Source organism: Chrysoperla carnea, chromosome X (genome assembly GCF_905475395.1).
Source record: "Chrysoperla carnea chromosome X, inChrCarn1.1, whole genome shotgun sequence".
Lineage (NCBI taxonomy): Eukaryota > Metazoa > Arthropoda > Insecta > Neuroptera > Chrysopidae > Chrysoperla > Chrysoperla carnea.
In genome coordinates, this window is record NC_058342.1 from 38,096,942 (window position 1) to 38,122,485 (window position 25,544).

General features: G+C 29.4%; 1 protein-coding gene across 3 annotated transcripts in view; it reads right to left on the reverse strand.

Moving 5' to 3' along the window:
- LOC123302082 (kin of IRRE-like protein 3) overlaps window positions 1-25,544 on the reverse strand; it is a 363,766-nt gene that overhangs the window by 39,582 nt on the left and 298,640 nt on the right. For 2 of the 3 annotated variants that reach the window (XM_044884866.1, XM_044884865.1), the window contains exons 6-7: window positions 24,385-24,528; window positions 16,918-17,045 (exon numbers count right to left, since the gene is read on the reverse strand). In XM_044884866.1, the coding sequence (XP_044740801.1) occupies window positions 16,918-17,045; window positions 24,385-24,528 (272 nt within the window). The remainder of the gene's footprint in view (window positions 1-16,917; window positions 17,046-24,384; window positions 24,529-25,544) is intronic. The other variant, XM_044884867.1, reaches the window with a different exon arrangement.

The following is a 25,544-nucleotide window of genomic DNA, read 5'->3' on the forward strand; positions in this document are numbered from 1 at the left end:
TACATTTCAAAATCTAGTCTTGTTTTCTCAACTACAAATTTAAAGAATAGCTTGTGCCTATCACTTTATTAATTTCTGTGTATAGAAGTGCGAAATCATTTCCATAAAAAAAGCTCAATACAAAAGTAATCTTCAAATCAATTCCATAAATCTTTCTTCACTTAAGAAAAACGAAACACAGGAGAGAACTTTAAATTACGAAGTTGATATAAGTGCTAATCCAAAAATTTTTGTGTTTGTAACGGTAACCTCGTTTTTTCCCTCTTAGATAAAAAGAATCCCTAAAAATGAGATAACCACACCCAAGACGTATGTCTAATGAAGTGTGTCAAGTGTCATATCTCGCAAAAGTGAGAAAAAGATATGTCTAGAGAAAGTTTGAAGTGTTAAAATGGAGGAAACTTACTAATGAGAACTTGCACTTAAAGTGAACACAGTGTATACTAGAGTTTGTACAGCATAGAGTTTGTATTGTACACTTGATGTAGTTGGTAAAAGAGCTGCTTCTTTTTTGCATGACTTGTGCATGTTTTTTCATTTAAATTAGCACTTTAAATTTTATGACAACTAATCTATCTCAAAATGAAAATGATTATTTAAATCAGTGAAAAATGTTCTTATAGGGTATACCGTATACAGTCAAAATCGCTTTTAACGACGTATCGGCTGCTATGACCAATTAGAAATTAAAACCTATATTCAACTTTGAATATAATATGTTCATCAGTAAGAATTAGTTACTAGCAATTATTAGGTTACTAAGGGTTCATTTGGAAGGGGTTTTATTTGTCGTCAGATGATTTTCACAAGCCTTCAAATTTGAAACTGACGCAACTTTAACAAATAGTCGTGTATGAATAACTCATAGAAATAATTATATTCTACTTTTTAGTACAATAAAAGCTTGCCCTTCCAGAAAATTCCATTAAAGATAAAAAGTTAATATTTTTGTAAACGATTATCGCAATTACAACTAATATTGTGGGCTCGTTAAATTTCGTTATAACCGATTTTGATTGTACATACATATTATATTCTGGTGAAAAACTTATCTAAATATTTTGATCAAGTAGGACACGTATTTTCAATGAATTTTCAATATGATATTATTTTTTTTGATTAATGTTTTTGATTTTCCCATTTTCTCATGTTAGTATACTTTTTACTTGATATACCTCAACTTGAAAACTTTGTCCAAACAACACAAAAAACTTATCGAATACATAAATAATAAATGAAATGATATTTTTCCTGATTTTTCCCTTTGTATATTCTGTATACAAACCATACTATATTATAGTAACAAGTAACTGTAACACATTTCAATGTCTGGATAATATTTTCATGAAAAATTTTATATAAACTAAAATATTACATAAAAATCAAATATCTGAAAAATGACCGTTGAAGTTTCTCAAAACTTTTTCTATTTCATATTATGAATAATAATTTTTTTTTATACTCCACAATGGAAATATTTTATAAATAAGTATTCAGGACGTAATTATTTTCCAATTTCTTATTAAAATCAAACATATTTCATTGTTTTTTCACCAAATTGTCTGACGATAATTGAAGATTTATTGTTTTTATTTTTTTTTAATTTGGAAAATATAGTCGAAATTAAAAACGTTCTTCCAAAATCACGTTTTCGTGGTCATCTTGTACATTCTAATAAGACGAGACGAAGTGTTTTCAAAGGGATATTTTCTTATGAAAAAACCGTAATTTTCTTAGGATTACTTTAGAAAACTATGCATATTTTCCTATAAAGAAAATTATTTCATAAAATAAATTAATAGCATTTATGTTACGAAAAAAGTGTCTTTCTTTCAAGTAATCATTTCTTCCAAATCTTGAGGCTTCAATATTTTCAAATCTATGGCAAATTTCGAAAAATTTCACTCTTAATTATCGTTTAACTTTTCCAACTTAACGCAGTATCTTTTCCCAAATTTGATCGCAGTTATCAATACCTCAAATATTATACGCTCAGTTATATTGAGGAATTTCCTTAAGTGGAATAACTACTTTCGTTTTGTTTAAGTTTATATAATTTAGACTTTCAAATTTTAATTTTTCTAACTTTTAAAAATATTTTGATATAAAATGAATTTGAGTGAAGAAATTGATGAAACATTCATTTAGGTTTTGGAAAACATTTATTGGTTAAAAATCAAATTAAAAAATACGAGGAGAAAAAAAATAAATGTTATTCTGTTAGTTGAAAGCCATTAAAAAAATACACTGAAATTATATGAGTACTTAACTCAAATATTAACGTATCGTTAAACAAACAAACGAATCGACCATCCTCAGCCACACATCTCTGGTCTGGATCAGATACAAGGGAACACTAGCTAGTACAGTAGTACAGTAGTACAGTATCGAACGTGAACGTGAGACTGAATGAATATCTGGAGTGAGAACGTAGAAGTTTTAACATGAAGGGAGTACCGAACACTAACAGTAATGTAACAAAGGTGATATTTTTATACATAAGCAGTATTTTGTGAATAAAATGATTGAGTTTTCCAGTAGTGGAATAAAAAACTCATAAAAAGAGTAAGAGTAGCTCATAGCTCATAGTTCATGTCTTATAGCTAGCAGTTACAGTTAAATTAAAATGTCATTTCAAATAAAGAAATTAAAGATAATTTATATTTTTAGTTCTTGATTTTATGATTCCTTTATATTTATTTATATTACATAATGAGAAAATGAGTTTTACTTTTTAAAATAATACAAAAAATTAAATAGCTAGTTCGAAATAAAATATTTGATATGGATATACACGCTATCCAATTCAAAACTCATACTCTACTCTACTCTACTCATATATACAAGCGCTGATTCTACTCGAATTAACTATGTAGCTCTGACTCAATTATTATTTATACGTTTTTACAAGGTGTCACAAAACACTCAAGTAAACTATCTTCAGTCTTGAAAACAGTTTTCATTGTGTACAAAATCAAAGTGTATAGTATTTTTAATTTATTTTAGTTATCATAGTAATGTACTGTGTACGAAAATAAAATTAACGAAAATAAAATAACAGGCCCAAAAATTTCCGAAGTTAAACTCTTCTAATATATACAAAATAATGCAAAGACTGGCATTCCACACTTACTACACAGGATGCTTCAACACTTCATTCAATTGCTTGTTTTCTTTTTGATTTAAAACGGTGTATGGAGGAATTTTAAATAAAAGAATATCTTTGTAGAAAAGGCACAACTTTTTGATAATAGGCTCACGTTAGAGGTGTGAACTTGTTTTTACCTTAGGTGGGTGGTAGGAATATTATCAAAAAAAAAATAAAACGAATATTCTGAATAATAACTACATGGAGGAATGAATTATTTTATAATAGCGATGAGTATATATTGATTTTGTAACTGGAGCTTTATATTACATATACTTAGTTCACTATATCAAAGCTTGTTTGTGCTTAGTTTTGTGTATCAAACATATGTATGTGTGTATGTGTGTGTGTATGTGCACAGCCACACATTATGTTCACTGCACTACTTTTACACATTTTAAAATTACACTTTGAATATTTGATTTTTTTTTTTTTGTAAAACAATTCTTTATTAACTTTTCAATTTTATTTCAGAAAAAACTGATAAGGAAGTGAAAAGTGTTTCTTGCTTTGTTATTCGTTGTTCATTGTTTATTCCTTTAGCAACATGGATAACCGAGACACAAATTTTATCACAAATATAAGAAACATTTAAAATGTCTCCTCACAAATACCAATTTGAATGTCCCGGTAAGGTTTAAACTTTATTTCGTCACCAATAGATGTCAGAAAGAGTCATATTTTGCAGTCAGTGTTTCATATTTTTCCGAAAACATGGATAAAACGACATTTTCTAAAATCGAAACGAGCTAAATTGATTACTAATTGCTTGTTTAAATATTTTAGATATTTCGTGATCATTATAAGAATTGCTTGTTTAAATATATAAGGTATAAGGTATTTAGTGATTATGTAGAATTAATAATTTTACTCAAACAAGTTTTGATGTGAAAATTTTAAAAAACTTAGCTAAAACAGTTTGGCCAAAATAATATAAAAATCAGTTTAAAAAAATATCGTTCAAATGTTTACAAACGTTCATTTTGCAATTCAGTTGTCTTACAAATAATATTTACATAGAAATCTCTGACAATATTTATCAATTAGTATAAGTCTCGTTTTTCCACGAATACTTAGAAAATTATATTTATAAAATAATTTTTTTAGAATGCAGGTTTTTGTTGGTATGTTTGTGTACTCTCTGTAGCTCAGAGTTAGAGCTAGTTATGTTGTAATTCATACTGCATATTAATTAAATATAATTCATTTAATTAATTACGATTTCATATATATGTGTTTTTATGAATTCATTTATGTTTATTATTTTTTATTAAAAAAAAAAATTGTTTTTTTTAAATTATTTATTTTATTTTTACCCTTAGTTGTTTGAGATATGTTAGCGGGGGCGGGGGCATGGGTTACATAAAAACAACGAGCTACTCTTATCACTACGGGAGCCGATGATAATGAGCACGATTTAATTTTGTGTTTTTTGGATTATTGAATAGAAATTTCGAGACATTCCAGATAAAACCAGGTTCAACGTTATGCAATCAATTCTGGTTTTTACGAATTGACGAAGAAAATGGAGCTATTTCTTTTGTACTGATGATGACATTTTGAAAAAATTTCTTCAAATCTTCATCGTCCCTACCTAATAGATGTCAAAAATGATCATCGTAAAAATGCAAAATCGATAGCTAATGCATAATCTATAAAAAATGCATATCGATAGCGAGCGCTAAACTACATGTTCTTACGTCATTTGGAAGCCACCAGCTACCAGCTACCAGAGTGTATCGTGCATGGGGTGGTATCATGTTTGTGTTACGTCATACCATTGTATAATAATATGACTGTCAAAATAAACATAAATTTTTAATTTTTGGTATTTCATAATTATTTTTAGTATTTAATTATAAAAAATTCTAAAAAATTTGATAAATCTAATTAAATTAAAAAATGTGGATATTTTACATTCGGGAGTTAGTTATTAGCGTACCTACCGAATACTTTTCGTAATATAACAATGTAATTTTCACGGATATCAGTATCAATTAATTAGCTTCATCTGGTTAATTTTCCTAGAAATCAAGATTATTACAAAATGTTTTTTTCAATAAGTTCGTTATATTTATCATGAAAATAAATTATTCCCCGAAGAAAATTGTTATTTTTTAAGACTTGTTTTCTTACTCAAAAATAGTTTTTTAAATTTAAAACGAAAGCAAAATTTAAAAAGGAATTCTTGATTCAAGCAAAAATAAAAAAACATTTCTTCAAGACAAAGTTTGCCACAACCAACGAAGATAGTAAAAAGATATTATTTCAAATTGTTCAGCGAACCAGGCGAAGAACGGCTATTTTCTAATTAAAATCCTTTTGTATGTGTTGTCTGTATTTGTAACAGTTTTAAGAGGTGGGCGTAAATTGTTAGATGCTAAAGTTATAATTTGTTTATGGTTATTGAAAGAACAACTAAGGCCATCCTGGACATATATATTTCTAATTACTTGGTTCGTTTTATTTAGTGTAGGCGCTGAGTGAGTTTCGTATGCATTTACAGGTCATACCGAACAAGGAGAGTATTTCGACGTATTTTGATTCGCTGAATCCAAATTTTTCTACTTGATCATCGCTCAGAGTAGGGAGGGGGAGAATTTGTTATAAACAAATTAATTGTTTTTACGAACATAGCTCCTAAACTATTCAAAATTTTTCCAAGTTTGTACCATTTTATTCTACTTGAAAAATCCAGTAATTCTTTTTTTGTTATTCGCCTTGATACGACCAATAGAATCGGGGATATGGTTAAAATTGTAAAAAAAATATGATATTGCATAAGGTCAAACTGTAGCGCTTGGTTTGAAACGTCCGTAGATTGGCCAATAAATAATATTTTTGTAGTTTTATGCACATAAAAATACATTTTATCCTATAGCAACAACGCTAGCACGATCTTAAGTATTAAGTTTTTAAGAACCTTTTTTTTTCGAATATCTTTATTAGAACTTGAGTATATCGTGGCATATTCAGAATATCTGTGGAAATTGCTACAATATTTGCACACTTGTTAGCCACTTCTTGCTGCACTAAGTGATTCATTGGAGCAATATAAACTAATAATAAAGAGATAGAAAATGTAGAAGTGTAAGGAGTGATCCTAGAACTTGAGTCGACTCGAACTAGAATATAGATATTATATAAATTAGTTTTAATTGATTTATATAAAATATTGAATTAAGTTCTTAAATAATTGATGAACACCAATCTATACAAATATATATGTATATATTTATACCTACAGGCTGTTAGAAAAGCGCTGAAACAGTCCAATAATATACCCTTATCTTCCTTATTCCTTTATCAAATTCCATGAGTCCCCCCTCATTTTCAAGCTTATACACCTAGGTTTGCAAAAATGTACTCACGGTCTAAAAACGGACCGCTCAGGAAAATAAAAGCTAGTGGCCCATACTGGTTGGCGCTATCACAATACTTTTAGTTGATAGCACTATTTAATACTGCAATAGTACTTAAGCTAGTATAGATACTATAGTAGCTGTTTCTATACCATAACGGCATTGTAGTAAACGCCATACATTTCTTACCGTGCACATCTTCTTCATTCTTAGACCATTATAAAAATTTAGCCGTACCATGTACGGAATTGGTTACTCTTAAACAAACTCAAATAAATCTTTCTAGGAAAAATTTTTCAAACAAACCCTTTTTAAAATAAAATTCTCTTTTTAATTTTCTTGGAAGTGAAGGTTTCTGCTATTCCGGTAATTTGGTAACACCCTGTGTGAAAATGTTTTAGGATGAGGGTAGTGAACTAAAATTAGTGAGGTTATGTGTTCATGATGATCACATTATCATGATACAGATACAGATAGGTAATGACTACCTATAGTGACTATAGTGACTAGTAGTGACTAGTCGTCACTCACCATATAATGTTACCTACGTCATTTACATGTATTGTACCTTTGGTTACTTATTACGTAGCTATGTAGTAGGGTAAGATGTAGTGCCTTGAGCCTTATGTTCCTTCTTCAGTACAGCTGCTCGATGCGATATTGCCATTGACTTGCTTTTGAAAAAATAATTCAAATTTCTAGCTTCAGTGGATTTGCTTCCTCGAATTTTTTTGCCGGTTTGAACTTTATGTACATAACTTCAAAACCATCGTTCAAATATTTCGTACAACGATAAAATATAGTTTCAGATTTTCGATTTATAAAGAAGCATTCATATCATACTGCTTATGAGAAAAATAATTATTTTGCAACTATTGTATCAAAAAACCTTAGTAACAATACAACATACGTTAACCAATAAAATTATTAACATGGAGTTCCCTTATACAAAATCCACATCTCTTTTTTAACCCCTTAAGAAACGAATTTCCAAAAATCCTTTCTTAGTGCTAACTTACGCCATTTAAGGAAGGAGCGTTTTCAGCTGTGCGTTGATCTATCAGTCAGCTTTCATTCTTATATAGATATATTTCATTCTTATAGATTCTTTAATCATGATTCAACTACATTTTAGTGTGACCCATGGTACATTATACTGTTTTATCGTGGTCACACATCATGTACAATGGTTCACACGTTCTTACCGATAGTTGCTTAGTACTTAAATTCTCAAAAACCATTGTGATATTTTAATGTATGGCTTTAAAAAAACACATGAATATATTTTTTGATGCTAGGCAGTACGTCTTCCCCTGTAGTATATAACTCCAATACCACTTTAAGTAGTAAGGGTTTGGGTTTTGAGTCCGGAGTCTCGGTCTGGGTACACTTCATAGAATGTCTATAATGTATATGTTACAAGTATTTCCTAAGTGTATCTGTTGATTTATTGCACTAATCGTCACATCTCTCATCTTGGTGGCTTTTGAGAATCAAACTAGATTAGATTGGAATTGAGCTAGGAGTTTGTCTTAGAAAATCTTTTGTATAGCGACCAATTTAATCCATCGTGCAACTCTTTAAATCTGCTCCAGCTATACAGCTATAATAAACTTTAAGATATTTCTGCACGATACTTTATTTATTTCACTTCAGTGAAAATTAGTCCGTCCCAAAAGATGATGTCGTTTGAGACGGAAGCTTTCGCATTCACATAGAATGTATTTTCCGTTTTCCTTCTCTACTTGAAAACATTTGTAAAAAAGGTTCCTGATTTCTATATTGTTAGAGGCAAAATTACCTCGTATGCTGATGAGTTTCATTGAAATCAGAATCAAAAATTTCGTTTTAGCTTTTATAAATTTTCTTAAGAGGAGTGAGTCTAAAAATTTAAAAATTGGGGGAAAATGTTTTTTTTTAGAATTTGATAAAACTCAGTTTTAAAGTTAATTTCAACCCACAAATTTCAAAAATCAGGTCTATTTGATATGAGTGGGCATCGAAAAAATAGATGCCTAATAGAAGCTATTGTCCAAAATCCAAGAATAAAAGCTAAGATAAATACTTGAATGTTAGATCAACTTGTAGAATCTTACATTAAGTATAAATCAGTTATAAATTTTACGAATAATTACGTTTCCAAGGTAACTATTTTGGGAGAACAGAGATAGCTGCTACCCTCTAAGTAGCATGTTATTTATTAATTCATTAATTCATGTTGGGTTTCATTTGGTAATTATGATTTAAAGGCCTTTATAAGTTAACTCACACACATGGCACACACATACTCAAATCACAGTATGATGATACAAAGGGCGCAGGGAAAGAACATGCACACACAGGTGCACACACTTACTTTAAAATATCTCTATTATGTTTAACTTCTTCTGATAACTCACAACTCATTTTTTTTAATGAAAAACATAAACTTTGCACAAAAAATATAAATAGACAGATTGTAAATTATTTTCAAAATATTCTCAAATTCGTTACAAGCTCAATCGATTAAAAAAGTTTTAGTTTCCTAGGTAACATATCGTTGGATTTTTGGGGTCGTTTTAAATTGTTGCAAATTTTTTGGTTTTACCTTCCAACCAGTAAACAAATTATAAAGTGCGATAAGGAACATAGTTCCAAAAATTGAAACTGAAGCATAATTTTACCCTGTGCCCCTCGTTTAGAGGTGGAGATGGCGCTGTAAAGTGGAGCTGATGGTGCTGATGTGTGTGAGGTTCCAGGGTGGCTATATATATTTAAACATAGATAAAAATACAAATATTTTAGGTAGATGGAGCTGAGCTGAGCTGCACACATATGAATAATGATGTGTAATTTTTGCTAATTCAGGAGAGAGTTTTTCATACATCGCATCGTGGGTAATGAACTAGTTAAAATGTTTGCCAATGTTATACAAAATAAACACACACACACACACACATACACACACAAGTACTCAAACGTATCAAAACACGTTATCATTTTTATTTCATCACAATTTTTAAAAACCCCACCATTCATTCGAGATATAATTTTTCTCATAAAATACTCGACCAATCGAAATTTAGACCCAATTTTTGATGAATTGAATTTTTTGGATTAAATTGACCTTATAAAATGAGTTTTATCAAATTCCAAAAGAAAAAAATTCGAATTTTGATATAACTTGGTATATAAGATAATTTTGACCTAAAAATGGCAAAAAACTGATACATTTAACCATTAAATGAATAGTTTTCTAGATAACATTAAAAATCGATTCGAGATATCGTTTTCCTAATATTCTTTGACTATGATAGTCTTTTTCATGTTCTTTGACTATGGAGAGTTCCATTGCATGTTATTTTTTATATAAATTTTCCCTTTCTGCCAACATTATATGAATTAAACTGGCATACATATGAATAACTGTACAAATGTTAATATCAATACAAAACTTCTATCTCTATCTTTCGAGGAGAAAAGGACACAGTGTGCATCTATTATTTATGTATAAAAATGATTGTTTATTATAGTTGATTAAAGGTAATTAAATAATGTTTAATAAATTTTAAAAAAACATTATTCATTACAATATTTCCAATTGAATTTGATAATTAAAAATATTCAACTCAAATATGCAAATCAGATTACATGATTATATTTATATTTATAATAAATATTATGATAAATTTATGAATTTAATAAATGTAAAAATGTATATATAAAAAAATTATTTGACTAAATAAATATGTTAATTTCGAAAATAAAACTAAAACTAATATCGTTTGACTACATTCATTCAACATTCATTCTATGAGCTATGAGTTTTTGGTGTTACGTACTATTTATTATGCATATAAATCAAACAAAATTTATGTTTTAGCCCTTAACTAGAATCATGTGACCCGACCACAAATAAAAACCTCTATGATTTTTAAAATATCATTATAATTTTTTATAGTTGTGACCGACCGATCTTAATGTAATCACACAAATAATGTGACAAAGACTGAATCGATAGAATAAAATAAATAAAATATGATAGAATCGAATCATCAAATGAATACGATTTTTGTATTTTTTGGGTCCAAATTACCTTTTATACTAAGTTCGGGCGAAATTGGAGAGCAAAAAGTTCTTTCGATTTTTCGAATTTTTTCATAGGGGGGGATAAATATTAATAAAAACAAAATCATTAATTTTTATATTTGAATATTATGAAGGCTATAATAGCCATTTCCCATCCGCTTTGCTACTCTACTTTATGACTGACAATTCCTTCAGCAAAGGGTTATTCTTGAAAAAATAACGCAAGTAAAATTAGTTTTCCTAGAGACCTTAATTATGATTTTGATCAGTTAGGTTATTGAAAAAAATTCAACACAGGCTCATTACTGATAACAGCTATTCATTTTTATGACGAAAAATCATGTTTTGTACGATTTTAGGACTTAGAGCACTTCCTTAACCCTTATTAATTGAGTTAGAGGTTTGGAAATTGGTATATAATTTGAAATTGTGTCTAAGAAGTGTTGTCTTTTTGGGAGATTGAATTTTCCAGTGTTTTCGCCTTTTTTAAATATGGAAATATTGTTTTTTTTTTGCGTTTCTTACACAGATCTTCCAAATTAATTGCGCGTAATGTACGGGTTTTATGATCTTAGTGATGGTGTCCTGTTGCTTACGAGCTAATATATATATATATATATATATATATATATATATATATATATATATATATATATATATATATATATATATATAAACATTTGTATATAGACAAGCAGATAAAAGAGCCTTTTATATTTATATATGAAGGAAATGTATTACAATTTATTAGTGATGGGACGAATGTTATATTTTGTACGTTGTGGGACAAATGCGAATATTTATCTTGAATAACCGTGAATGTTAATTTTCATATTTTTCATAAAAGAGTAAGAGTAAAAGAGTCCATCGTATAAAATCATTAAAAACCATGTAAGTTGTCATTAAACCGTAAAAAAGTTCAGGAAACTTCAGTTTTTTGCTTTAATTGCATTTGAGGTTACTTTGCCATAATTACATTTGCCTAACAGTCAATTTTAACTGTGATTAAAAAGTGATGAAAAATTGAAGTAAAGCAATTTATGATGCTGAATATGTAAAATGCAAGTTGTGTAATACAAAATATTGTCAAAAATCGATTGACCATCAAAATCAGCCCACACGTTTGGCCTCTAGTGTGCCACATAGGAAGAAGCATAGACTGATCAACACATTACCACTCCTTTGCGTTGCTCAGTCGGGTAAAAATGTGCTAATATGCGTGAAGGCGAATATTCGTGACATCATTAGTATGTATGTATGTATATGTGTGTGTATGTATGTATTGAATGCTAATATTACTCACTCACATTAGCCTTTCTTAAAAGAGATATGGACCACAACAAAAGCCACAAGCACCCAACCCACAGGATCTACACTACCACTCCCACTACCACTCCACTCACATGCTTATGATGGCTGTCGTTTTTATGTCTTATACATAGTTTCTTTTTCTGCTTTAAAGTCAATAATATATCTTATGTATGCCAATTCATCATATTATTAGAATGTCAACTTCAATTTATTATAACTTGTATCGATATCGTATCGTATCGTATTATACAGGAGAACATTCAAGGCACATACGTAGCCAAAAAACATTTCGGATGCCATTTATTTTCGGATGCGCATATTTTTGTTTAAAAATTTTATTAGTTAATAGGCTCTTTATATAATTTTCTTGTAGTCACCGTTCTTGAAATATTTTCAATTTTATGCCAGGAAAAACTTTCAAAAAATCCCTAAGTAATCTTTAAACTTTTCGTAACAAAATCTTGGAAAGTAGCAGATTATTTCATTTTAAAAGCTTACTTTTTGTTGATAAGCCATTTTTGATATTTGCCAACATTCAAAAGAAAGAGTCTTAAAATGAAATACTGAAAGTAAGTTGTCATTTCTTTCTCATATCTACACTATTTTGTAGGAAAAGCATCTTTTTAATAATTTAAAGTAAAAGCTTTGGAGTAAAGAAACCTGCAATCACTATTCAAGGGAACAGTTCTTTCTTAGGGGATAGGGTATTTTTTTGAAATACTTAAAATTGGTATAACAGCGAAAACAATCTTTAAATAATTTAAAACATAAGCTGCTTGAAACTGTTCAATTTACCTGAATATCAAACAAATAATCAAAAAATCTCTAAAATTATTCAATTCCGATGGATTGTGGCATGTGGTTATAGGGAATCGAGAGAAATTATACAAATTGAACAAATCTGGATAGTTTATACATCTTGAGCACGCATGGATATATTTCGCTTCTCAGATGCGAAATTTATTCAAAAACTCATAGCTCATTGAAACTTCTGTTTATAAAAGATAGTTTGTAAATAAAATAAAAAGCGATAAAGTGAAAATAGGAGGAACTTTTGTAAGTTAAGTATAAAAAAAGTACATTTCGATACAGCCGTATAGAGGTATTAAATGGATAAAAATTTTATTTCATAAAATTTTAATATGTATTATTGGCTCTAAACGTCACAAAAATAAGCATAAAAATATAATGTGATTAGCTTTAGCATACTTAAAACATATTTATACAAGTATAGCTAAAATTGGTTACAGACATCGCATCGCTTATAACGACGAATTGGAAATATATCTATAACATTCTACTACAAAAATTTATTTTAAATATAGCTATGATTTTTATGTTTTATCAAAATAATAAACTGGTTACAACAACTCATGTTATGTAATTCATTTTTAATTATTTTATCAAATACTGACTAAAGGTAAGTATATTGATAACACAAATAAATATAAAAAAAACTTTAATAACATTTTCCTCGAAATGTGGTTCTAAAAAACGGTTCCTGACGTAGAAATACGATCTTTAAGTTGTGGGTACTGTGATGCGAATGGTTTATATGACTCATGAATTAAATTTATTGAAAGTATACACAAATATTAAAAGAATTACTTTTTAAACCTTGATATATATGTAAAATATATCAAGGTATATTAAGTTTGGTCCCAAGTTTGTAACTAGAGCTAATAAATATTGATGCTACCAATAAAATTTTGGTATAGATGTTCATAAAATCACCAAATCATCAAAAATCACCTAAATCATCCGTAAAAACAACAACTCAAAAACGAAAAGAGATAACGATATAATCCTTAATAAAAAATAGATAACTTTTGCTTGAAACATTTTAAGGACCTAACATAAAATAAGGGCACAACAGAACCCTCAATGTCGTTACAACCTATTCTGATTCTATAAGTAAGATGAAGTTAAGTAATAATGCAAAGAACTCAAAATGTTTAGTTAAAAAGTTAAAATATTTAATTAAAAGTTTTCGTCTTTAAAATCTCTAAAGTCTATGAATATAAAGATCCAAGATAAATAAATAATTCTGGTGAACGGTAACGATTAACATAAACATTACGTAAGCGTTACCGTTGTCGTTATGTTACGTTAGACTTAGACTTTAGCATTATGTTTACAAATATAAAGATGATGTACCGACAACATTATAGAATGAATATATTTTAAAATTATTTCCTATTAATTTTTCAAAATATTTTGTTTGCATCAGTAGTTCTAGTTACCATTAGAAGCTTGTTTTAGAGTCAATTCAAATTCAATTGAGAAATTATATCGAAGATTACGAATTAAAATTCAAAATTCATTTTAACGATTTTCATATTGTATGGCCTGATGCCCATACTTCATTGATTCGTCCGCCATAGCTATTACTATTACTATAGTTACTATTCCCCTAATACAGCACACACTATGGCGTTCATACCGATCGCGATACTGACACAGTGATATTCACAATAAATTTCTTTCCGTGGCAAAACATTTGTGCGAGGTCGTTTGGAATTAGAAAAATAAAATATCTAACTGACATTAATAATTTACATATTGTTACTCGAATTCTATGAAATAAGCTCGAATATTGTTGTGACTGGGTCCAGGTGAATGCATGTTAGTTTTATTAAATTTATTAAATTCAACTAAATTTGTACAAGCTCTTAAAAAAAAAGAAACAATATTTGAACTGACATCGATCCATGTTTTTTATATCTTTAGAAATAGCATCCACATTCCCATGTACTTACTTATTATAGTTATACATACATAGGTATAAGTAACATAACATGTATAGTCAAAATTATTTATAATGAACGAGCGATTCATTACAAATTGCTTGAAAGTGGCCCAATTCAAAAATCCTTGCTTTTCCAGATATCAATTTTAAGATATTTTTAGGCATTTGAAAGGTTAAAAACGAGAATTTTTTTTAAAAAATTTTATATAAATAGTATCATGAGTGGGTACCTTGCGCCTTTTTTAATTAAGAATTTTAAACGTTTATATCTTGCATACTAGTTTTTGAAAAATAGGCTTCACTTTTCAATTCGTGAAGTGAGAATTCTTCATCTGAATTGATTAAAAAAAATTAGTCCGATCTCCTATTGGGTAACCACTTTTGTCGTGTTATTCATCCTTTATTTGCAAAACGAAGTTTTATATGCAGTTTCTATAGAAGTGACTACACGTCTATGATTGTATCTCTTATTTTGTGAGTTTTAAACGTTCCTATTTTGTATATTTTTAAAGATTTTTTCTTGATCTTGTACTGAGAATTCTTCACCTAAAGTGAAAAAAATGAAGTCACCATTCTTATCGTAAGTGACTTCAATGTCGTTATAATCGATTTTGACAATATACATTTCAAATTACCTTATGTATCGGTGGACGCTGACGCTGACGGTAACATTAACGTTAACGCTCGTATGTAAACAAAATGTAATATTAAGTAAAGAAAGATGCTACAAGCTTATTGTACATTACTATATTATACTACAGACAACGTGGCCCAATACTTTCGGTTCAATTCATATATTGAAAATTTTTGACCTTCTAATCTCTGTCTTTCAAAAACAAAATTACAAATATCGATTTCTTGGTATCTTTTTAAGGTAAGTTCGGGAGGCATAAAATGGTAACGTTTTAAACCTAATAGGTTCAGTACGTTAAAACACCACTACGTGAATTCTTTGAAAATTTTGTTATACTTGAATGTTTAACATAAAGTAACATACTTTTAGAACTGCACTGTAATAGCGTCCGTTCACAATGACTGTCCATACAGATCTTATTTAACATTACTATGCCAGGTTATAATGACACTTTTACATATAAACATGGTTTTCATGGAATCACCCACGATACCTGGTTCGTTACTTTATGAATGCCACTGCGGCTGAACTAATCTAATTTAACAGTATCGTGTCTTTGTTTGTATAAAATAATGTCTTGTATATACAATATCTAGTCTAGCCTAGTCGAATAGTCTTTCCCATTTCTCTAACAATAAATTTTAATAAGTTATTTATGAAAAAAATATATAAAATTGTAATAAATGTTATTAGTTCTTCACCGCCAACTCTTTTCAAAACTTTTTAAAAGCTCCTAAGCCATTCACTTAAAAGGTGAAAATTCATCAAATCATGCTTTTTCAAAGTTAAAATTATCGAGAATACTTGATAGATTTTATGTCAGAATTAGAAAGCAAGTATTTCACCTTATTATCTTGTCTTTGGATCTTGGCATTGCTGCTTTGTTTAACTCACTCATTTTTTTACTAATTATTGGGACCAGGACCCTGAATTTTATTTTAAGAAGCTACCAATTTTGGATCAAACTTTTTATCTTTGTTTTTTGGTACTGCTCATTTTTGTGCTTAATATCAAAGCCCAGGAATCTTGAAACATATTCAAGCTGGAATTTTGACCTCAAATTTGAATAGTATAACCCAAATTTCGTAGGATTACCTACTTTGTTTATCAAAATCAGATATAATTTGAGGAGGTCACAAAATTCAAAAATGTTGTATCCAAAAAATTAACTAATACTCCATTTGAAAGTTTGCCATTTCAAGGCCACCAGTTTGGCCTTGTCTTCCCCTTTCACCGTCTTTTGGCGCGACTTTGACAAGGGGCGTTTGGCTATTCGGGTGAAAGCGTTAATTTGATGATTTTCTTTTCAACAATGATTACAATGAAAGTCGATGTCGAAATAACATAGAAATTTTATTTGAATAAAATAAATGAAATTAGAATAAATCAATATAAATAGTAAACAATGAAAAGGGATAGAAAGAGATGGAATAACAAAGAAAGGATCGAATGAAATAGAAAATAAAAATTGAGAACAATTAGTGAAATTGATGTAATTTGTACAAATTAAAGTTTATAGAAATTCTATGTAGAATAAGATGTCGATGACATGACTAGATATTATTCTAGGTAGCATCGCAGTAGTATAGTATCTAATTCTAGCACCTAGTGTGGCAGAACTGAGTTGAACTGTAAAAACACTTACCTCATCCTGATGATACCAGAATATGTAAGCAGGTGGCTCTGGACTAAAACGGATCGTGCAGGTCAAGTTGATTGTGCTACCCTTGTCCACATGTAAGTCAGGTCCGCCTAGAATAATTGCTGTTGGCACTGAAACATAACACATTCAACCAATGAATTCTACAATTTACCGATCTTAATTGACTCTACGTAATTAATTACTAAATACCGATATTATTTTAAACTGTATAAAATTACTGCTTTGCAGCTGGGCAAACATCTACCGCTTTCAACAGCTAACCACGCTTTCACCACAGATTATCATTTCTTAAGTGTCTAAATTCTGAATTACACACAGAAAAAAGCAATAGAATTTCTATTTTTGAATTATGTGAGTTTATTGTACCTCGAAAATATAAAATTTTAGTTTATTTATGGCGTGTAATATTTGAAATGTATTCTGCAATTCAAAATTTCAGATCAATATGTCAAAAACTATCGTCAACTTGGATCCGAAATATCGAAATTTATACTACTAGCCAAACTTTCATGGCCATATAAAGGCTCTTTTAAAAGCGAGAGCCTAAATGGCCGAGCGGTCTAAGGCGCTAGTTTTAGAACGTTTGACTATTTAGACTTAGGTTGCGGGTTCAAATCCAGGCAGCGGCAGTGTGAACAATTTATAATTAATGGAAGTGCAGAATTGATCACATTGTCATTGCTTGGATAAGAACGAAGTAACCGACTCCACCCACATCAAAAATGTAATTGTAAAAATGTTTGTAATTTAATAAATAAAGATTAACAAATAATGATGTGGGTGGCCTCTGTGATTAGACATGCGTCGCAAAAACGGAGGCTAAACCCCCATTATTATTATAAAAGCGAGATATTTATTAGCCTGTTTTCTAACCATTTCAAATTCTATAAGCATATGCACAAGAGCTCACAGGGGATGATCTTTGGAGATTTTGTCATGTGTAGAGATTTGGGTAAATGCAAAAGTCTCTCTTTTAAACGATGCCATCATTTAGGATGTATTGATCTCTTTGGAATTTTACTTTAATTTTGTTATTGTTGTTAAGGTAGCCTTTCCTTATCGTGGTGACTTCAATACGTTTATAAGACGAGATAATCACGAAATGCTTTCATGTGATCTCTTGGAAACGATTCATGGAATTTTCAAATGAATTGAATCATATTGACTTAAAAAAAAAGTAAGAATTGAGTAAACGTAAGAATTTGGATGATATGTGCCCAGCTGAAATTAAATATGAAAATATTAACTTAGTTTAAATGTTATTAACCTTTGTTGAACAAAACTTAGATAAATGTTCAAACATAATACCAAAACAGATTATTGTTTGTGCTTTTAGGTTATTCAATTCAAAACTGGAATTAGGTTAATTATTTTTGGGTTCAAATACGAACAAAAAAAAAATTGTATCACACCAATTCTGTTGAAGTTAGTTCACACAAAAAATACACACAAAATGCTTTGTTAGTAGGTAATAAGAGAATGTCTTGAATAAAAAATATTTTTACCTAATAATCATGTCAGAATTGGATCGAGTAACGAGTTTAAAACTCTCACTCAGCCTGTGAATAAAACTTCTATTACTATTATGAAAATTTATATTGAACTTGTCGAAATTGTCAATATTCGTTTATAACTAACAAACTTTTCACTTAATATTCAAGGAAAAACATATCCAATGAGTTTTCTTAATAACGAACAATAATAACGTTCGCAAAATATTATAAGTGTCAATTTTTATTCAAATACAGTTGAACTTCTATAAAAACTTAGAACGCTACAAGCAACGCTATTGAGTTCTTGAACAAAAGAGTACAAAATTATAAATTCAAAGACTTTTTGAAACCATTTTTCTAGGAAGTTTTACGTTTAAAATAATAATTATCGTATTTTGCATATTTTCCGAGATATTTCGAGAAAAAACGGGCATTTTATACATTGTGCCCAATGGACCTTTTCCCTTAAATTCGCCACTGGTGTTGTGTTTTTTGTTTGTTCAGTGCACGTATATACAAATTATTGAATTCTGCATGTACCTCATTTTTAAAAGCATTGCAGCATTATAAATATTTTCTTGTTAAAAAGGAAATGACTTTTCTTGTACACAAGGAAATGAAAATGTACACTAATTAATAAAAATATTTTTTCCTTAGAAAAAAGATTTAAAAATGTTTTTGTCGAATTTTTCTCGAATTAAGAAAATATAAACAAGAGTGTTTTTACGTAGTTATACGCAGTTCTGTAAAAAATAAGATAAGTATAGTAGCGGAAGACAGACGCACTGTCAGCTAGACAGACAGACAAACAATTTTGTTGTATCGTTTTGTTTTATAAATAAAGTTTAGAATGTGATAAAAATAAAACAAAATAGTTGATTTAATATTATTAATGTCTATACACAGAGTGGGCTAAAAGTCATGAGCCCATATAGAATGATCTTTAATTGAATGAGATTAGGCTCATCAAAACATTAGCGAAAAACATCGTTACAATAAATTGCGATTTGACACAAAACACTTGAAAGTCAGGAGATGTAGTTACAAAAACACAATATTTGCAGGCATTTCATTTGGTTTTTCTTGGTCTTTTTGAACGTTATTAAGGGTCATTTTAGGAAAAGAACTTGAAAATTCGTTACTCCAAAATAATCTAAAGCTCGAACGCAAATTGGAAATTTAAGAAGATTAGAGCCAAAAAGTATTCGTGTGATTTTTTCTCCATGCGCTTAATTTTCAAAATAAATATTCGATTTTAAGAAAAATGTGTTTTTCTTTTCAAACTCTGAAGGAATTCTGCTTCTGCGCTACGAAAATATTTTCTATTTTAGAATGTTTTGTTCTTTTTGGGCCAGCGTATGGTAGTAATGAGTGAGTTATGTGAGTATGTGTATTGTGTACTGTGTATGGAGGTGAGGTGAGATATTGCAAGTACTGGGTAATGTTTTTATTTTATAATTACTATTATTCATATTCATAATCATAGAATTATTTTTAATTGGCTTATAAGTTTCATATTCCATTCATAAACTTTATTATAACGCCATAACTATAACTATTACTATCCAATCCAATATGCGTCATATACGAGATACCAATCTATGTGGTTTCCAGGGTTGTCAATTATCAAAGATTCTAAAGGGGCTGCATAAAACGGACACGGCTCAAAGTATCCAACTTGCCCTAAAGTAGTGTGGAGCAAAGAGTTACCGTTTGACCTCTAACCATTCCTCTCCGTTGACCTTCAATACAGTGCGTAAGTATATGTTTTCGGAGAAAATATGACTAGCAAGACGACTGTGTGCGATCGATAAAATAAATCCACAAACGAAGAATCAATTTAGAAAATTAAATTAGCTAAAGAAAACATTTTATACTGAAAAACAGTAGAAAAAAAAAGTCGGGTATAAATAGTATTTATTAAGTTGAAAATTGAGTTGAGTTGAGTGGTAAGTAACGAATTAAAATAATAATTAATTTCAGTGGTTTTGAGTGAAAAACTTTAGTATATTTTGTAAAGTGAAAAGTGTAACTGTTTACTTGTGGTCGATAAAACTCACTCAAACTGATTCGGAGTCAGAGAGGAGTATACGAATAAAACTATACAGAAACAGAAACAGAAGTGTATTCATTCACTCGACTCAACTCAACTCAACTCATCTCATCTCATCTCATCTCATCTCAACTTTGTTACTTTCCATCTTCCTTCGTTATTTATGAAAGTAAATTAGTTGACCAAAGAATTTAGTCCAGTTAAAACAAACTTTTATTTTCTCAAACATTCATTCAATTCAAATTCAAAAAAATATAAATATTTACCATTTTATACAATTTTTTTACAAACATTTTACATTTAAATTCATTTTAATCTTGGTCGTAATAACCAATTCGTTGTTATAACCAACCGATGTCGTTATAACCAATTTTGATTGTATTTCAAAAAATAAAAAACCATTTTTGATATGCCTGCTATCTACATGAACGGAAATTTTCTCATATTCTTGTGAAAACTTTACAACTGTCTAAAAGGCAGAAGAGGAAAAACTTGGATTACTTGACTTGCCATCATATTTTGGAGTTTTACATGAATTTTGAGTGAACTCTAGTACAATTAGTAGACTATTACTTTTATTTTTTAATTAGGATTTATTTCATCGTAAAATTGGATTTTACGTTTCATAGACAAAATGATATTTTTTGAAATAGAAAGAACGTTTATAATTTGTGATTAGTTTCCACTTGGGTACATTCTAGAACATTCTAGAACATTCTAACAAATAGAGAACAGAACAAAACAGAAGCTATCTTATGGGTTGTTCTACACAAACTAACAACCAAACTAAATCTGATTTTGGCTCGAAATTGTATGTGTATTTGTTAACACATCTTAAGTGCAACAGTCAAAAGATTTCAAAGTTTTAACTTTATTCAGATATCATGACTATAATCATGGCCTCAGAATTTTATAATCATGACCAGAAAAAAATTAAGTATTCCACCTGTTGATCCGGATTATAAACTATTTGTGTGCCAAATTTCATCCCAATCCCTTCGACCATACACACATACAGTAAAAAAAATAACTTCTCAGGATCCTAGATAGCTCTTCTCAAAGATTCTCAAAATGAAAAAAAAGACATTAATTTAGAATAAAAGCAAGCCATGAATAGAATTTGGTGCGACTCTTGAGATCCACACTAAAATAACTACCCAACGTAATAAAGTGTTTAAAATAAATTAAAATAATAAGAACTCGATCGACTTGAAACGACTCGAGCGAATGTTATGACATGCTTTTCAGATCATATCACCATTAATACGCTTCGATAGGCACCTCAACGAAGAAACATTTTCATACTTTAGCTGATCTATCGAAGTGAATACTTTGTGGTATTATAATTTCTTTGTGGAAGCACCCGTATCCGTATAAGTTTGTGATTGAATTCACTACAACGATCGATATATATAAACCATGATCATAATTGCTCGATAGATATATTAAGTGAATGGAGTTCCTATATTCCTGTATTCCTATTCAACTGCTGGACAATTTTTTCCCATATACAAACATGCACATACCAACAAACCAATAAAGGTATAAAAAAATTCCCAATGGATTTGCATATAGAAAACACACTGATGAGAAAATATTAAAGAAAATGTGTCTTTCAAAAAAATATATAAAAATATGTTTGTTTCTATATAAATGTTCGATCAAGTCATGAACCAAGTATACATATCACACGGTTCAGATCATTCCATTTATACATTTGTTTGTTCCATGTTTAATTAGATGTTGGTACGGTATGCTAAAAGTTGATATGGGAGGAGTTTGTATAACACAGTTTTGTTCAACATAACATTTTTATTCAAAGAACAAAAGTAATATTGCGTTACTGCTACTGTAACTGCTAGTGCGGTAGCTAGCTCTAAAACAACCTGTCCAGAATAATTCCACAACAAAGGACAAATTTTCTCCTTCGCCGGGAAGGAAGATTCCTCAATTTAAATAAAAATTTTCAACACTCAATTTCGAAGGTCTGTAGAGGAGTAAGAAGCTATAAAAGTTGAGAAAAACCATGATAATAATTTGGAGGTTCACCAAAATTTTCTTTATTTTAGCAACTTTCCGCTTTTGGCATTGTTCCCACTTGTTAAAATCGTTCTGATTATGGCTTCATTTCCAAAATTGTTCTTCCCATTCTCAAATTATTACAATTTTCTGGTCAAAATGGCCTCAGATACTACGTTTTATCAAAATCGGAAAAACAAAAGTTTGGGAAATAATAATCGAAAGAAACGCTAAATATTTTTTATTTCGGAATTTGATCATTTTAGTACACGAGGTAATTTTGACCCGATCAATCAAAAAATACAATTCATTTGGCGATTTTTGATTGTAACTAGACAAGATAATTGTTAGGATGAGCTTCCGTACTATACACCCGACATGATGGCAGTATTATTTTATAACGGTAGTATTCAGTATTCAGTATTCAGTATTCAGTATTCAGTATGAATGTAATGAGATGTCTAAGTATTTATTTCGAGAGCACCATTTTCGTTAAAAATAACATTTCGACAGAATAATCTCGAAGAATAATATTAGTCTTTGTGTTTATATTTTGTACTTTTTATTTTTGTATTTTTACTGTATAAAACAGTGTGCTTCATGATAATCAGCCATAAAAGTTACCAAATCCATCTTAGAGTTAAGTTTTCTGAAAATAAACGGCAATCCCCAATATAGACTGGCTGTCTCAAAGCGCATCGAAAATTGCAAGAAAGAAGTAAAATTAACGACCAACTTTTCGATATAATATATCCTGTTTAAATTTAACGTCGCTATTTCTTTTTGAAGTTTTTTATGACACACGGAGATGGCTGAATTTGTATCGCTGGAATATTCGAATGATTTTATGAACGTCAGTTCAAAAATTTTGTGTCAGTCAGTATTCTTAAGGAAGATCTCTTGATAGTTTTCCTAAGTTAACCAAATTTTAAATATCACTTGCAAATTTGTTCAAAGAGGGAAATTTTATTTTAGAAGTCATTTACAAATTATATCACACAAATTTTATGGTTTTTGATCCCCCTTTAAGAAAGAAAGGAAAGACCCTAAAACATCCTGTATCGTTTCAACAATTATCATCAAATTGCTTTCGAGGTGATGTTTTTATTATTTAAAACTTTTTCATTTTGTTGTTCTTTTTTTTTAATCATTAATTGATTTAGTTGTTAAATATTTTGGGTAGGAAGGATTATACAATCGAAAAAAAATCGAGGGTTCGCTTAAAATAAATATTTTGATTTGGAATCAGAAATGTTTCTAAATAAACTCAATCAAGCTGATTTATTTTATGATAAAAGTGTCTGATCCGATATCAGAGACGGTACCAGTTATTTTTAATAATGGCACGAAATTGCGTTTAGGCACCCCATTCAACATCTTGTAAACCGTTGAAGATAGAACAAAAGTTTAAATATAAGTAATGTTCCTTATAAAAAAATTAAAAATTTACTATTTACCCGCTTTGTCATCATGAGTTTAAGAGGGTAGGGGGTGGTAATGACATACAACAATTATTTTTATTCTCGAGTAAAAATATAATTTTGTCCTGTCCTGAATTTCCGAATCACGTATTATAAAAACAGGCGAAAATTGGCATGAAAATGAACGTTGAATTTAGGACTGTGTTGAATATAAACGTTATAAATTCTCACATATGGCGGTAGGAAAAAAAATATCACTATACATGTTAAAATCATTCTAAGAGTTAAGTAAATATTAGCACATCGAACACACACATGCACCCCCAACCCCCAACCCCCAACCACCATGCTCACTCTCGTGGTTTTAATAAAAACAATTAACTTTCTGTTAGATTGCAAAAAAAAGCATCGAGCAAACATTTTTTTGTTGAGTGACTGTTATGTATTGTTTTTTGATTTGTACCTCTGTGAATTCTCTGGTAAATGTAAAAAGGATTTTCGTAATATTTATCATCCCAGAATAAAGGTCGTTTTGGTCTTGGTGGTTTTGATTTGAGCGTGTCCGTGATATTTGCTTCTGGTGCTTCTGCTTGTGTTGATAATTCGTCTGCAAAAAAGACCGTATTCAACTAAACAACTGGATTTCTTAGCATTTTTATAAACTCCTTCACAAAAGACCCCGCACTAATCGTGTGTGGATTGAGTCTCGATCAAATTTACCCATATTACGAAATATAAATGTAAAGATCTTGTTATCTATTCATTAATGATATTCTAACGCCCATAACTCAGAAACATCTACATTTGGATCGTCCATTATGGCTTTTAATCAGGATGCAATTATCTAAAAGATATCGCAATATGAGCAAATTTAACCCAAGACTCAATTTCCAAAAGATTAATACAAAGTCCTTTGGAAATTTGAAATGAGAAAAAATTACTGACGAAAAATTATTATGGAGATCATATGAAATTTATTCAAAATAAGACCATGATTTTCATGATTAGCACATCGAAATCTTGAAGAAAATTTACAAAAAACTTTATCCAAGAAAGTTGTGAAAATTCAAGTAGTATGAAAATTATAGGAAAGGAAACATTATTTGAAAATTTATAGAGAAAGAAAGGTTTTCATTGAAAATAATTTTATATTATTAAGTAAAAAATGAATACTAGATCTGAAATTCGTACGAACAGAAGAAACAGAACATAATTGAATATAAAATTATCTTGTTTATCGACGTTGTAACTACAGTCGAAAATATTTATATCGACAACAATCTAACAGACTGAAGTCAAATACAAATATCTTTGTATGTAACAATATTTTCTCGACTTGAGAGTTCTCTTGACTGTAAGTACGCCTACTAAGATTCTTTTTTGTTCCTGAAAAATTATCCTCCTGAAAGAAATGTTATCGGTTGATAAATTAGTTACTGTTTCATTAAAATCGTTTATTTAGGCCGACGAAACGGATTAAATATCATAATCCATCCGTTAAATTTCCAGTTTTTCGTTAAACGACGGACTTTACTATAATTTTAAGTATTCAAATACTAATTTTGTGGAATTAAATATTTCAATCGTTATTTACTTGTTATAAGAACATCAAGAATCAAGTAA